Source organism: Meles meles, chromosome X (genome assembly GCF_922984935.1).
Source record: "Meles meles chromosome X, mMelMel3.1 paternal haplotype, whole genome shotgun sequence".
Lineage (NCBI taxonomy): Eukaryota > Metazoa > Chordata > Mammalia > Carnivora > Mustelidae > Meles > Meles meles.
The window spans coordinates 114502043-114517951 of NC_060087.1; the positions used below are offsets into that span (position 1 = coordinate 114502043).

Consider the following 15909-nt stretch of genomic DNA (forward strand, 5'->3'; position numbering starts at 1 on the left):
CACACTTATGTTACATGGCATCTGAAGAAATTTCCAACATTTCACATTTATCTGGAGTAAAATGCCCTGCTATTCCTCCTTATTTAAATTGACCAAAATTTCCCTTCATTTCAAAAAATGATAATCATAATTGAAATACTTAAAGTACATTTTAATGGGCCCTTGGAAACTGTGTGCAGTTGGGGGTTACACTTTCTTCCACAAGAGCACTACTAAATACACAACATTATACAAATTTAAGGTTTGACATACTTTCTGATCACGCATCAAATTAACTGTTGCAAATGGTAAAAAATGCCTTTACAACCAATTTTTGTTAGGAAAAATACTTAATACCTGAGGCAATTTCTATTTGGTGAAATGTAGGTTCTAAATCTACATTTCTTAAATGTCACCCCAGGAAGCCACAAAGCATTGGCATAATGCTCAAACATACAGCACAGATTCAAAGACATTTCTGAAATTAATAACTGTGCCAAATGCAATCATTTCCCTTTATTCTTAGTGATCAGCTTGCATTCCTCTCGCATTAAAAACACATCTCAATTTGGGGGCCGTTTTCCCTTTCTGCAAAATACGAGGCTATAACAGCTGCGGGAAGTTTAAGAAGGAAAACAAATCCTCTATCCTAACAGCATACGTGCCACAAGTCTCTCCTGTTAATACAGTCAATTATAGAAATGCCTTCTATACATTTGGCTAATTAAAGGGAATATGGGCTCAGCTATCTAATATTTTACAATACCTCTACAATTATACAATATCTCTACAAAGAAATGCACACTTGTCTGAGGCACCTGGATGACTCAGCCGTTAAGCGGCTGCCTTGGGTTCAGGTCATGATCCCAGGGTCCTAGGATCGAGCCCCGCATCCGGCTCCCTGCTCAGCGGGAGTCTGCTTCTCCCTCTCCCACTCCCCCTGCTTGTGTTCCCTCTCTCCATGTATATCTCTCTCCGTCAAATACATAAAATCTTCAAAAAAAAAAAAAAGAAATGCACACTTATCACTTTCAAGCACTAAGTGACCCCTGCCCTTGGAAGCAGGCGCAACCGAAGCAACTTAGAGACTTACGTTAACAAGCAGAGATATACTGGTAACACATCGGTTTCAATTAAAACAGTTGTTCCTAAGTGTTCAGAAATACTCCCTTCCTCTCTCTAGGGAGTCAAACATCTCCTAATACTCTATCTAGGCTATTCATGTGCTTTTAGCAAAACTTTTTTTTTAAAGATTTTATTTATTTATTTGACAGAAAGAGATCACAAGTAGGCAGAGAGGCAGGCAGAGAGAGAGGAAGGGAAGCAGGCTACCTGCTGAGCAGAGATCCTGATGCGGGGCGCCATCCCAGGACCCTGGGATCATGACTTGAGTTGAAGGCAGAGGCTTAATCCACTAAGCCACCCAGGTGGCCCTAACAAAACTTTTTATTAGAGACCCAGCTGGGCTGAACAAGCTTGGCTTCAGCCCCCACTATCCCAGAATCTCATGTAGGTTTACTTCATTCTTAAGCTTAGAAGCAACCAAGGAAATCTCAGGGCTCCAAGAGAAACACTAAAAGGTTATTGGTGAAAACAGTACATGTTGTGTCTGCTTTAAAAAATAAAAGCAGAGGGGCACCTGGGTGGCTCAGTGGGTTAAAGCTCAGGTCATGGTCTCAGGGTCCTGGGATAGAGCCCCGCAACAGGCTCTCTGCTCAGCAGGGAGCCTGCTCCCCCCCCCCCCGGCCTGCCTCTGTGCCTACTTGTGATACCTGTCTGTCAAATAAATAAATAAAATCTTTTCTAAAAAAATAAAGAGAAGCAGAGACGATCACTCCTCCCCAAAGTTAAAGCTATGTTTAGACCGCTAAGGACTGGCTTGCCCTATCATGAACTCATGCATCTTAGCCCGTACCAGGAGAACTTGATAGCACAGAGACCATTTGATCGATCACACAAGAAAAAAAAAAACAAAACGCTTATTTCTAGCCTTAATCAGGCAACTTTTCCTTATAATGAGAGCAAGCCAAAGTATTTTAAATAGGGCACAGAGCATAATCATTATATTTAAATTCATATTCAAAATAGGGCAATTTTATTTTTCAGACTTTTTTTTTTTTAAAGCAAGCTCTGTGCCCAATGTGGGGCTTAAACTCACTACCTGGACATCGAGACTCACATGCTCTACTAACTGAACCTGCCAGATGTCCCATCCTCATTCTAAAAAATTACTTTCTCTGTGGCACTTGGGTGGCTCAGTCAGTTAAGCATCTGCCTTTGGCTCAGGTCATGATCCCAGAGTCCTGGGATCGAGTCCGATGTCGGGTTCCACGCTCAGCAAGCAGAAGCCTCTGCCTGCTGCTCCCTGACTTGTGCTGTCAAATGAATAAAATCTTTTTTTTAAAGATTTTATTTATTTATTTGACAGAGATCACAAGTAGGCAGAGAGGCAGGCGGGGGGGAGGGGGAGCAGGGGAGCAGAACCCAATGTGGGGCTTGATCCCAACACCCTGAGATCATGACCTGAGCCCAAGGCAGAGGCTTAACCCACCGAGCCACCCAGGTGCCCCATGAATAAATATCATCTTTAAAAAGTTTTTTTTAATGTTTTCTCTTTGCTTCTCAACCTGTGTGCTTTCCATTAATTAATTAATATTAAAAATAAAAACTTTAGGGACAGCTGGCTGGCTCAATTGGTAGAGCAAACTCTCAACAGCATCATGAGTTCAAGCCCCACGTTGGGCATACAGCCTACTTGAAAAAATAAAAAAATAAAGTAAAATAGGGCAACTTTAATCTCCGTGTCCAAGCAGGACTTGGCCCTTGCGTATAAACATATGCCCCCAATTTACTACAGCGCAGTCAGTTCTCTGTGTCACTGCCATGCAGACTGCCCTTCACAACTGGATGGGTCTGACTTAGAAGATGGCTAGAAACACTGGCTTGTCACCAGGAAACACAGAATCCTGGCATTTCATGACTCCTCATAGCCCTCTGAGTAAACCCGCCAGGTCAAGCCCATACACACTCCAAGCCTCAGTTCCTCATCAGGCCTCTAAGCTTCTGAACAAACTAACAAAAACAGGGTCCTATTTACCATGTTAATCTAAACTTCTGAAAAATATCACAGGGCAACTGGCTGTCTCATGTGGCTTTTTTTTTTCTCTTTTGACCAAGAGGCTCTTGATCTCAGGGTTCTGAGTTCGAGTCCCATTTTGGGCACAGAGATTAATTTTAAAAATAAACTTCTGAAAAATATTGATCATATTTCAATTTTAAAAACAAGTAATCTGAGGGGCACCTGGCTGGCTCAGTCAGTTAAGCATCTGACTCTTGATCCCAGCTCAGGTCTTGATCTCAGGGTTTTGAGTTCAAGCCTCGAGTTGGGCTCCACGCTGAGCTTGGAGCCTACTTAAAAATAATAATAATAATAATAATAATAATAATAAGTCATCTGAAAACCTATCTTTCTTGAAATGAAGAAAGCCCTGTTCTCAGAGCTGAGGTGCACAGTAGGGATGCTCCTTCCCAAATTTACTGCTGGGGCTGTATTTGCTTATAATCCTATCTCCCTGGGCACTTGCTCCCCAAGCCGGCTCCTTCCTTCCCTCTGGGCAACTTCTGCATGCTTGGTCACCATTGACACACCCTTGGAGAGGGCAGGAATATTGCTAGCAATTGACAGGCGCACCTGGTCCACAATTTGCTGAACCAGAATCCTGTAGCAATCACAGCTGGCCCAGAAGGCTTCATTTTGGGCCACTCGTCGTTCAAAATATCTTATATTTCTGTGATCTCTATGGGCTTAAAAATGGACGCCAAACTTTCCCAGAAACCTGAAGGCTTCAGGACTCTCAGTACTGGCATGGTTCCTCTGCAGCCCACTCCGAGGACGGAAAAAGAAGGACACAAGAGCTCATCTGCATTTTGGGGTGCGCATGCCACCCCAATCCCTAAAACGATGGCTGAGGTTTATTACCTGAGAACAGTGCTCCACATAAGCCTTACCAGCCTGGCCCCTCTCCCCTGTTCTGTTCACCAAGTACTCCAGAGTTCACCTGGGGACCCAATGACAGAAACAAGACCCTGGCCATTCGCGTGTCTGGTGGGGGCTCTCCTGATGGGGTCCAAAGTACTACTCCTGGACGCGAGAAGAGCCCTACAGGGATAAATGCTGAACTGTGCTCCACCCTGATCATCATTTCCCAAGACCAAGGCCTTCTCCTTGGAAACAGTTGTCCCAACTGTAATTGCCAGGACTAAAGCAGAGAGGGAGGAAGTGTGTGTGTTTGGGGTGGGGGGTCAACTTTACACAGAGATCAGGAAAGGCTTCTTAGTTGATGGAATAGGTAAGCAAAGCCCCAAAACATTTGAGGGAGTGAGCCATGCTGCTATGTGGGAGCGGTGTTCTAGGTGCCAAAGATAAGGGCAAAGAAACAGAGAGGCTGGCATGTGGGGGGGGGGGGGGGGGTACTGGGGGAAATGACAGAAAAGACAGTGTGGACTGGCATGGGAGGGGGCCATGGGTAGATGCCATAAGGTCTCATAAGCTTTGGCTTTCCCTCTGGATGGCAAGGGGAGCCCCCCTGAGGCCCTCTGAGGAGAGGATGATATGGTCTAAGTCATCGTTAACAGAAAAGGACGGTACTGGCTGACGTGCGGAGACAGACCGGACAGGGGAAGAGGGGATGGCAGAGGCGGCCAGGACAGTAGCCGCCCAGGTGGTGAGAGGAGGCCAGGTGCCGGACGCATCCCGAAAGCGGTGCCCAAAGGTAGAGCTTATGCAAGAGCGTCTCCACAGAACCCGCTTCCCACCCTGACTCTGCTCAGATCACGAGAAAACGGACCAGGCCCTTATTTCGGAAGGCTGTGACTTCCTGGTCTGCCCTCCAAGGCCATCTACTGAGACTGCCACACGGCTTAATGCCCACCCGGCAGAGCCTTCTCCCCAGTTTGTCTAGGCCCCCGCGGACCTGAAGGGGCAGGAGAAAGAAAGAATTAGCTCCCAACTGGGGAAAACATGAGGCCGACCAATAACGAAGCAGCCAACTGGGGGGCCTTCGGTTCAAAGTCAGTCAAAAGCGAACCCCCTGCAGGAACCCCATCGACACAAAACACTGTTCCTCCTCAGCGCCTCCAGCATCCCGGCTGGGGAGCGACTATGCAGCACGGGTTCTCAGAGTCCACCCGCGAAAAGTTGCCTTGTTTCGCAATTGAGAATCTTAGCATGGGGAAATATTCTATAATTAAGGCAATTTTAACAATAGCAGATAATAATTTGACTATAAATTGTAAGGAATGTAATGACTGCTTATTCTGGCACCAAAGCAGCAGGGCTTTCTGTGAAGTGACTGCCAAGAAAAATGACACTCCCACTCAGACTGGACCATGGCAAGTAGTAACTGTTAACCACACGCTTTACACTGCAGTCTGCAAAGACACGGCGCTTTGTTTCAGTCTCTAACCAAACCCCAGGCTGAAAACGCAAACGGGAGACAGACTCTGTGGTGGGATAGAAACGACTGAAGGAAGAAAAGAGAGTAGTCCTATGCCTTAAGGCTCGCTGGGATGCCCACGTCAAGGCTTTGGAGAATGAAGGAAAGTTCTGTGGTCCAAAAGCCACCACTTTCCAGCCCGCACTCCATGCAACCCAGAAACCCCGCAGAGAAGAAAGAAGCCAGGCTTAAGGAGGCTGGCAAAAGTCAAGGGAGAGAGTAGCTGGGGAAAGAAAGGACTAGAATGGAAAGGATGGCTGGGATGAAGTGAGGACAGGTAACCTTGAGGTAGACTAGATGAAACGAAGCCTGCCCAGGGGCCTGCTGCCCCCCCCCCGCCCCCGCCCCGGTCCCGAGGATGTGGCAGGAAGTGAGCTCCCGGTAGAAAGCTGGAAGCAAGGACCAGGAGCCAAAGCAGCCTCCCTTTCCTAAAGGCACTGCCGCAGGTACAGCGGAGTTCCTCTTAACATCAGGAAAGGACGGTAGAAGAAGTAACCATTTGTCCCCCAGGATTAAAACAAACCACATCAAGTACTCCGCTCCCACCTCCCAGCAAGAAGTAACACTCAGTTTCCAGGTTTGAAAAGACGATTCGGTCTTTTGCCCTTTCTTATTAGGCATCTGGACTGAATGCAGAAATTTTAAAATAAACAGCTTCGCATGAGTTCACTGAAAAGGGAGATATAGGAAAATATTCAAAATACACAGAAGTCAAAAAGCTCACTCGAACTTATCTTCGAGCCACAAACGTGGCTCGAACACCTGCCCTGTGACAGAAACTGGAGATCCATGGCCTTAGATCGGCACAATGGGGCAAAGAAGAGCTTTTTTTTTTTTTTTAAAGGTTCAAATGAGGCACATGGTCAAAGACAAGGACCATGCAATGTGTGTACTCCTATCCGTAACTTCTAGTGCTTCTCTAATTATCATTATCCATTTACTCACTTTGGTAAATGTTTAAAAGGGAAGTCAATATTCAAATATTTAAACCTGTCCCCTCTAACCAAAAACCAGCTCTTGCCTCTTCTGACTTCAGGTCAGAATGCCTGTGTCCCAAGCAGAGCCCCCCAGGCAGTAGCATTAGTTAGGAGCCAAATGGAACCTGGATGTTCTAGAGGACTTAGGAGAGCACCAACCAAAAGCTCTGAAGTGAATAAGCCACTAAATTAATAATACACAGTCTTTAACTTTTTTTTTTTTTAAGAAAAGGACAAAGTGACACAGAATGGACTCCTTATCGATCCAGCGCTGGGAAACGAGGTGCCCTATCAGGGTGAATGTGTAAGTGAACTGAACCTTCCTCTCTTTCAAGGGCAAGTCTGCATTTCAAATAGGCCTACTCTTTCTCTGGTCTACTCTCTAACTAGGTAATGATACCAAGCACTCTGATTTAATACTGCCCCAAACACCCTAGTGCCCCAGGGCTTAGGGAGCTCCCTCTGCCACTGGCCCCATCCTAGAAGCACTCAATGGACTGAAAGGAACGGCCAAGATCAGCAAGTCCTGGGTCTGTCCCTGCCCTGTTTCACTCTCACTTCTCCCAGAAGTCTTGCCTGTCTCTAAAATCATCCCCCCACCCCGGCAACCCCATGACCCTTCCACTCCCCAACCAGCACTACTGGCTACTTCTCATCCGCCAGGGACTGGGAAGGCAGATAACCATTCTATCTTCTCACCATCCCCCCCCCCCAATTTGAACTCAAGCACCTCAAAAGCTTAGTTCCTTTTAAACCTCTTTGAATCCCGAGCACCTAGCATTTTGCTCTTGATAGAAGAGCTACTCAATCATTGATTGCTGATGATAAATTCCCGAAGGCCTTGTCTCCAAGTAGAATGCACGGGCCTTATGACAGCTGTTTCCATCCTGTAGCTTTTCTGCTTACTTCCACATTCCCAGCTGTGTTCTGGATGGCTGTGCCGGCCAGAAGCCTAGGGATTTACTGTACTTCTATTTCTTGATAAGATACTTGAAGAGAATAAACACATGGCAAAGAGGACATTAAAGTAAGGGATAAAGAGATTTTTTATTTTACCAATAAAGAGAAAGGGAAGAAATATCACCTAGCACACTGACACTTAATAAATGACAAGCAAGACTGGATTCCTTTCTAATTCTCTCCAAAGTACTCTCAATGGCCTAGGCTTACTTCTCTGCCCGCAGCAAAGCATCACAGGCTATGCGTCACTTGCATCTTGATTAAAAAATATTTTTTTTCCAAGTTCAGACCTTCCTCTTAAATCCAAGTTAGCCAAAATTAAAATGAGTGCACACTGCATCTAAATTAAAGCTCTCCTCTGAGACAACACTTTATGATGAATTTCATTGGAAAATTTAGAATCGTAGAATCTGAGATGGAAGGGACTCAGACATAATCTAGGGCAGTGGTTCTCAACCAGGGCTGTGTTGGGGAGCTGGGTCACTGGGACCACTGGGGAGCTTTTAAAAATGATCACGGCCTAGCCTCACTGCCAGAAAGTACGATTTAATTTGTCTGGGGGTGGTGCCCAGGCGTTAGATTTTCAAAGCTTTCCAGGTGATTCTAAGGTGTGGCCAGTGTCAACAATCCCTGCTCCCATTTTTCAGACAATGGAGAAAGAACCCAAGCAAAGGTATCAGACATCGAATCTGTCAAGGCCAAACTAGGACTGCCCCTGCCAGGAAACCACATCCTCCTTGTGTAAAAACTACTCCTACACCTATCCCAAAGGAAATGCGTTTTCTGACTATTCTTTGCCTTGGAATCCCATTGCATAATTCGTGAAAACCTAAACTATGTCTTCTGGTGGAGAGGTTCATCAGGCATGGCTTACCCTTAAAGAAGCCTTCCTGCTTTGCCTCTGATGGGCTGGCCTCCCTCAGCCCACCCTTTTTTTCATGTGTCACTAGGCCTTCTTTCAAACCCCTTGCAAGGTGCACCTCCAATTCTTTCGGCTAGCTCACTTTCTAGTCTGTACCTGCCCTGCCGAACCTCGTGGCCTTCCCCCTATCCCCCTGGCCAAAGCTCTTTCCATTTTGTGGAAGATTCCTTTTCCCCTGAAGCAGCCTCTCTTACTCTGCCAGTTAGTCATGCCGCCTTCTTTTTTTCTTCCCCCAAGCAGCTGGTCTTTTTGATGTCTGGCACACATTTATCTGGGCTTCCAATAAGATGTTTTTACATAGTTTCCAGGCTTCCTGGAGGTTATGGACTTTTTTTTTTTTTTTTTGGATACCTCTCCCATTCAATTTTTTCCCTAATTTCTAACATTTGTTAGAGTTTCTTTTTCAAAAGTTGAATACCTGCCTGATGGATCGCTTTGATTTTTCTCTCCCACCAGATTGCTGAATTAAATGCATCAGAACTTAAATATAACATTTCAAATTACCTCCAGGATGGAATCGCTTCATGAATTTTCTGCACTTTCATGTTCTCTGTAGTAAGCAACAGATGCTTAGCCAAGTGGAATTGAAATGCTAGTTCTTACCTGTGGGTGCTTTAGTGGGTCTGCTTATATAAAATATCCTGATATCTTTAAGCCTGTGTCCTTCTGCTTGGTAAAAACAATAAACTTCAGATTTTATTTTCTAAAAGGTAACCAGTGTGCACTGAACAGCTCTACATGCCAAATCCGATGTGCTAAATCACTCTTCTAAATTCGCTCCAAATTGCCTAACACAGAAGTCTCAGTTATCTATTCCTTAGAGGAGGAGATCTCAGCGAGAAAAACAATTCTGGATCTTGTCGAAAAATTCCTGTAGCACTTGGATTTTAAAGAAGTGGTTAAGAGGAACACTCCATCCTCCCCCCAAAAAAGGAATAAAAACATTTATTATATGCTATACCGCCGTATCATGGAGATTTACTGTAAATTTATTTCACCTCAAATGTTTAGCTCCAGAAGACTCCCAGGACAGCAAGAGACCATGGGATGACAATCTATCATCAAGGCAGCATAAACCCCATCATGGCACTGGGATCCTGGCAGAGAAAGCGAAAGAATGATCTATGCTATCCCCCACCCCTCACCCCGCAGGCATTTACCAAATATTGCCTTGAGCTGTCCCACTTAGTACTCCAAACACCAGGAGCTGCCCTCTCTGTCCTCCAGCTGCTTACAGCTGATAAGGCACACAGGTGACCACACGCACCATTAACTAGAACACAACACAGTCTGCACGAAGACCATCGATCTGATTCAAGCAAAGAGCTAGGAGGAAGGGGAGTTCAGAGGTGACTTAATGAAAGTATCATTTGTGATACTTGAAGCCACCAAAGCTCAGAGGAAGGACTCCATTCAAAGCTGCGTGGCAAGGAAACCAAGCTGGTGCTGTTCAGCATGGAATAAGAGGGTAACAAGCCGAGAGGAAGGCAAGAACTGCATCCTTCTGTTGAATCACTATATTGCATACCTGAAACGAACAGAACACCGTATGTTCGCTCTACTGGAATTAAAATAAATCGTTTTTTAAAGAGAACTGCGTACTTAAAACAGTTCTCACTGCCTTTATTCCCCTTGCCTCACCGACCCTTAACACGCAGGGACAGCAGTTCTCTTCCTGAAACAGTTCTCACTAAGGACACTCCCCTCCCCCCGCCCCCAGAAACCATCACCGGCTCCCCATGGCCCAGGAAATACAATTTATATTCCTTCTACTGTTAACACTAGGTTGTCTGTGTCTGGGTATTAATACTTGGCTGCAAAGCACAGGGCTGGATCCGCTCTCTACCACAGCATCAGAATAGGGCTGGGATGGTCTTTTGCTGTTCGATGGTCCTCTTGTAGCTTCTATTTTTGAAGCCAGCCCTCCATGGGATTCGGGAAGGCACTCTGTCTTATGACCTATACAACAATGCATGGACCGCTATTCTGGGCCAAAAAAGACCTGGGTTCAGGTCCCACCTCTACCACTGACCAGCTGTGAGCCAGTGAACCTATTTCCAAATCCCTTTGAATCTCTGACTCCTCATCTCATAAAATGGGGGAAAATGATGAAGAGAATAATACTTCTGACTTAGTATGGTTGTTGCGGATTTTAACAGAATATGTAAAGCTCTTAGCTTAGGACCAGGTCCAGAGAAAGCAACCAATAGCTGCAAGCTCTTTTCCTTGAGGCCAAAATGTATTTTTTGTGAACATATGCAGGAAAAATCTCAGTGGTAAAACAGTTAACGTTCCTGGGGAGCCAGACACTCCCTTCCAACTGATTTAGATTAACGCCGATGTTGTTTCCCTTGTAGAGACAACAAGAAACTTCCTTTTCATTCCTCAGTCTAGTCTCTGGCTAATCCCGAAATTGCATGCAACCCAATGTGAGTCAAATAAAAAAGGAAAATAGTAATTATGCTGAATCAAACATTTTGTATTTGTATGTTCTAACTAGAGATTGCGCTGCATAAGGCAGAACTTTTTATTAAGGTCTTTTTCTGAGCATGTCCAGGAAGTAGTTCCTATACTGCTTGGGACGATCTCTATGCTGACAGGTCCTGGGGCTCAGTTAGACCCTCTTTCTTAAATAAAACGAAGGGAACCAAACTGAAGATTCCAACAGAATAGAAGATCACAAGTTCCCTGCAAAATCCAACCCACCTACTTCAAGTGGGAAAGAGGAAATGCAAATCTTGAGGACATATGTTGTGTCTTACACGGAGTAAGCAACTCTACATCAAAAAGGATGCCTACCTCTCCAGCACACACAAACACCTTCTGCCACGTAACCCTAACATAGCTTGTCATTCCCCAAACCCTCTGAGGCATACATTGTGCGTGTGGTACGTGTGCAAGTGCATTGCTCACAAACATGAATGGGAACAGGAAGAAAAAAAAAAAAACTATCACCACCATGGCACAAAGTTCTCCTTGGTATCCTTCAACGTCCCTCTGAAAGAGACCTATGGCAGGCTTAAGAACACCCCTAACCAACTGCCTTGCTCTTAAAGACAATTTTGGCATACATCAGATTAGTAATAAAATCCCAATGGCTGAGGAGGCTCCTGGCTGGCTCAGTCAGTAGAGCACGTGACCCTTGATCTCAGGGTCGTGAGTTCGAGCCCCATGTTGGAGGTAAACATCACTTAAATAAAAACTTTTTTTAAAAATTACAAATAAAATTAAATGCCAACGGTTGCCTCCCTCTAACCCTGTCTTTATGGAAGGGAGGCACAATGAAAATGGTTACATTTTGAAATTTACTAGTGAACTAGCACTACCGAGTTGGTAATCTGGCCCCAAATCCTTTCTCCGTTGGAAGTCTGTGGGCGCTCCTTACTCCGTATCTGTGCCACTTAGATGGTACTTCTCTTACTCCATGTCACATTCGGATTCTGCACGTGTGGCTTGTCCCTCTGCTGCCTGGAAAGGTCCTAGTGCCGGAGGCCCCTCCGGCCCTTCTTGTTGCCTCCACAATGCCCAGCACAGAATGCTGCACATAGTAAGTGCTCCAAAAAGATATGCCCATTGAAAGCTGAACAAATACCTATCCTTTGTGTTCAAGATCCCTTCTGAACTCCCCACTGTTTGGGAAGTTCAGGGGTCAAGCGGATAGGCAATGTGGGACCTCACCTGGGTCCCAGAGCCCTGTTGGCATGATGTACTCCCTGACACCCTTGAGAGCACATCAAAATTATCTTAATTATGATCTCAAAAGACTGAGCCTCCTTAAAAACACAGTATTCTTAAAGCCTGTTCAAAGCTCTAGAAGGCAAGTACAAGGCTGTCAGAAATAAAACCTTAAACTTGGGCTAAGTCTGGTGCTAGGCAGCCAGGTGTTATGACCCTTTGCCTGAAAAACCATCCTGAACTTTTCACATAGGAAAAAAAAAATAGATCATCATTCCCATCCCACCCCCCTCCACCAGCACCATCACCACTGACACAGACCCCTGGCCAGGGAAAGTGCCTGGCAGTTCATTCAGACATGGGCTGTACACAAGTCACCGTATGGACTACGCTCCCCCAAATGACCAAAATTATCTGAGCGTAGCTCAGGGAAGACAAGGCTCATGTATATGCATCTGGACAGGCCAGGGTGATGGTAAAGATTACCCCCCGTTTCTTTACTGGCCATCTAAAGGTATTTACTTGGGTCTGTCTGTGTTGTGACAGTGTCCTAGACTCAAATGAATGCCTCTAACACTCCACATTTTTGAGCCATTCAGTCATGCATTTTTGTTATTGTTGAAAGTGGTGCGAAATTGCACTGCATGAGCTAAAGTCCTTGGTGGTCTTCCAAGGATTCCAGCTAAAAAGGCACTTCCTTTGTTCCTCAGGAGAATGCAGTCCAGTAGGTCATTCAAAAGGGGAAATAAAAGCAGCAGCCCTGGGAGGGAGATGAAGGACAAGACAAAAAGAATAAAATGTTTTGGGTGTGAGCACATTAGCTTCCATTTCCTGCTGCTGGTCACTAATAACTCTCCCATCTTTGGGGGAAATATCCAGATAGACATACATGCAAAAATACCGCTCAGGTGTTTGCTGGCCACCAGGGCAATCAAAGGGAACACCTAGCAGAGTCCTTGAGCACCCTTCAAACTTCCTTTTTTCCTGAGATGCTGGCTGCGAAGGTGTCCTGCCATGAGGAGCCTGCCCAGAGCCAAGTTGGAGAAAGCGGGGAGGGCAATCTCACAACCCACTCCCTGAATGCCTCCAGTCCCTCTCAAAGGCACATATTGTTTGCAGGAGCAGATGAAAACTTGTCACATTCCCATTAAGTGCATCGCTGCCTCTAGCCCTTCAAAATGTGGGAATGACAACTGTAACCTTCACGCCAATCATCTCTGCTGGGCCCAGGCCCAAACCGTGCAGGGCACAAAGACCCCAGGTCTGACCTGTGGAGCCCCCAAGCTTCAGTGGCTGCTGGTTCACTTCACTTCTTCTGGCGGGGAAGGAGGGAGAGGGGAAAGAAAGAGAGCTTTTCAGGGCTCCACAACCAATAAAATCGTACGGCTGTGAGGACATACTTGAGTTCCCAAAAAGACAGGCAGCTCAAGGGCAAATAGTCTCTAATCAGTCGTGTGCGAGTCATTTGATAACTGCCAAGGTGCAGCGGGCTCCTAGGCTGCTCCGGCAATTTCTTGACTTCTATTTCTAGACGGATGCTGAATACACTGGGAAAGTGCCCAGCGACTTCCCTCAATTACCTTTGTAATTTATATGTAATTGATGACTGCACTTAATCTCCAAGGTTATTAATAGCCCTTCCAAAAAATGACCCCCACGTCTTCCTAAGCCTCTGGAAGCGCCTGGTTAAAATTACAGTATTTCCTTTGCTGGCTGCCGGCCCCCTGCCCGCCCCACCCGGGTGACCAGCACCGCGAGGCAAAGGCACACTCTCCTCACTTCCATGAAAGGTTCGGAATGGAAGCTTGGCCCCCCGGGGGCTCGAACTGCTCTCTCCTCCGTTAGGTTACGCTGGCCAGTCGCCAGCTAGATCCGTGGTTCTTTCCGAACCCTCAGGGCGAACGGGCTACCTGCGCCGCCGCCGGCTCCAGTGCGGCCGGCGAGGCTGCGCGCAACAGTTGCCCTCCGCAAATGAGAGACCTCGACACGGAGGGGACCCGCGGCCGCTGCCGCCGCCTCGCAGGGAGGGGCGAAGGGCGCCCGCCGAAAAGCCGCCTCCCCGGCACTCCGAGAAGGGCTTTCACCAATACCCCACGCATCCCCCAGCGCCCAAATCCGGTGAACTTTTTCACAGGCTAAGGCTTCTCCATTTGCATAACCATCTCCAAACTGCGATTCAGGTTTCCTGTAGTCAGTCCTTTCAAAGGTTTGTAATTGAATGTGCAATTAACCCTGAAAATGAGGTGAGAAAAAAGAAAGGGGGGGGGGGTGGAAGTACCCTTCCCGTCCAGGACCTTCTGGAAAGCAGGAGAGTTCCCAAAATTCAGGGTTTGGAGGGGTGGAGAGTCGTTTGCTTTTTAAAGGCGACTTCTAAAGCCGCTGTAGCTACTAAAACTCCTAATCCGCGTCAGCGGTAGAGGAGAGGCGGGGAGAGGGTTTTTAAAAGAACATCAATGAAACCTCCATTGGAGTTCCACGTTTGGCGTCCCCGGAAAGCTGGCACGCTGTAGGTTGCGCCACCCCCCCCCCCCCCACACACACACAAACACCCCACCGGCGACCCTCACCCCCTCCCGGCCTCTCGTCACCCGCACAACAAAGCGGGGAGCCCAGTAAGGAGTTCGACCCGGAACAGGCGACGGAGCCGGTGACACGCACTTTGCGGGCCAGAGTCCTCGGGACTCCCCGGGACCGGGAAGACGCGGTGGGGCGGGAGCAGATGCGGAGTGGCACCCGGCCCGGCGGCGGCGCACCCCGCCTCGCAGTCCCGGGGGGCCGCGCTGCGCCGGGGCTCGCTCTCGCGCTCTCTCCCGCCTGCCCATGGCTTCCCCCACCCCGCCGCCGCCCCGGGCTACCTGCGGCCGCGCGGGGGTTCCGCGGCCCCTTCCCCGGGGTGCCTGCCTCCGCGCACGCCTCCCGAGGGCCCCCACCTACCGTTGATCTCGTGCGTGGGGGCATCGTTCTTGTTGAAGCCTTTGGACACGTAAAGCCGTCGCACTTCCGAGCAACTTTTCGACTTGGGCTCGGCAGCCAGCAGCGCGGTGCAGAGCACGGCCAGGGCGCAGAGAAGCGCGGGCAAGCCGAACCGGGCCATGGTGCGGGCCGGGGCTGACGCGCTCCCACCTCTGGGAACCGGGGGAGAGTGGCGAGCGCAGGCCGAGCGGCGCTGGGCCGGGGACTCGCGAGCGGAGCGAGAGGGCGAGGGAGTTGGGGTAGGAGTTGGGAGGGCAGCGGGAGGAGACGTGGGGCGAAAAGTGGAGCTGGGCCTCGCGCGTCAGGCAACGGTCCCCGGTGCCAGGCTCCCGGCCGGGGGGCGGGGAGGAGGCGGAGGGCGTGGAGGCGGTGCGCGGCCCACGCGAGCGGAGGCGCGGGCCGGTGGGCTCCGCGGGGCGGCGGACGGGGCGCGCTGGCCGGCAGCGGGACAGGAGCGCGGGGAAAGAGGGGAAGGTGGCAGGCGCCGCCGGAGCCGCGGAGGGCGTGGGCGGCGGCGGGCACTCGCTGCGCGCGGCTCGGGGTTGCCCGGCGCGGGTCCGCTCTCCTGGCTCGGCTCGGCTCGGCTCCGCTCGGCTCACTCTGCCCTCGGCCGCGCGACTGTGCCCTCCTCAGCTCCGCCGCTGATTGACTGGCCGGCGTGCGCGGCGACGCTCGGCAAACTTGGCCCAGCGGGCGGCACTCAGGGGGAGGGGGGCGGGCGGCGAGGGGGGGGGGCCGGAGACAGGCGGGAGCACGCAGGGCCGGGACGGGAGAAAACCTGGAATCGGGCTGGGATCCGGAGCGGCCAAATCCACTTCCTAGGGGGCCGCACCGGGCGCGCGGCGCTCCCTCGCGCGACACGCCCCGCGGGGCTCCTCCCTCCGCTCCTCCTCCCCTCCCCCGGGAGGCGGGAGATGCCCGCCGCCCA

General features: G+C 48.9%; 1 protein-coding gene across 1 annotated transcript in view; it reads right to left on the reverse strand.

The window, feature by feature from the left end:
- The window catches only part of GPC4 (glypican 4), a 106872-nt gene extending 91762 nt beyond the window's left edge, over window positions 1-15110 (reverse strand). Inside the window, exon 1 of the mRNA XM_045996015.1 lies at window positions 14943-15110. Within this exon, the coding sequence (XP_045851971.1) occupies window positions 14943-15102 (160 nt within the window). The 5' untranslated portion in view covers window positions 15103-15110. The remainder of the gene's footprint in view (window positions 1-14942) is intronic.
- Between the last annotated feature and the right edge of the window lie 799 nt (window positions 15111-15909).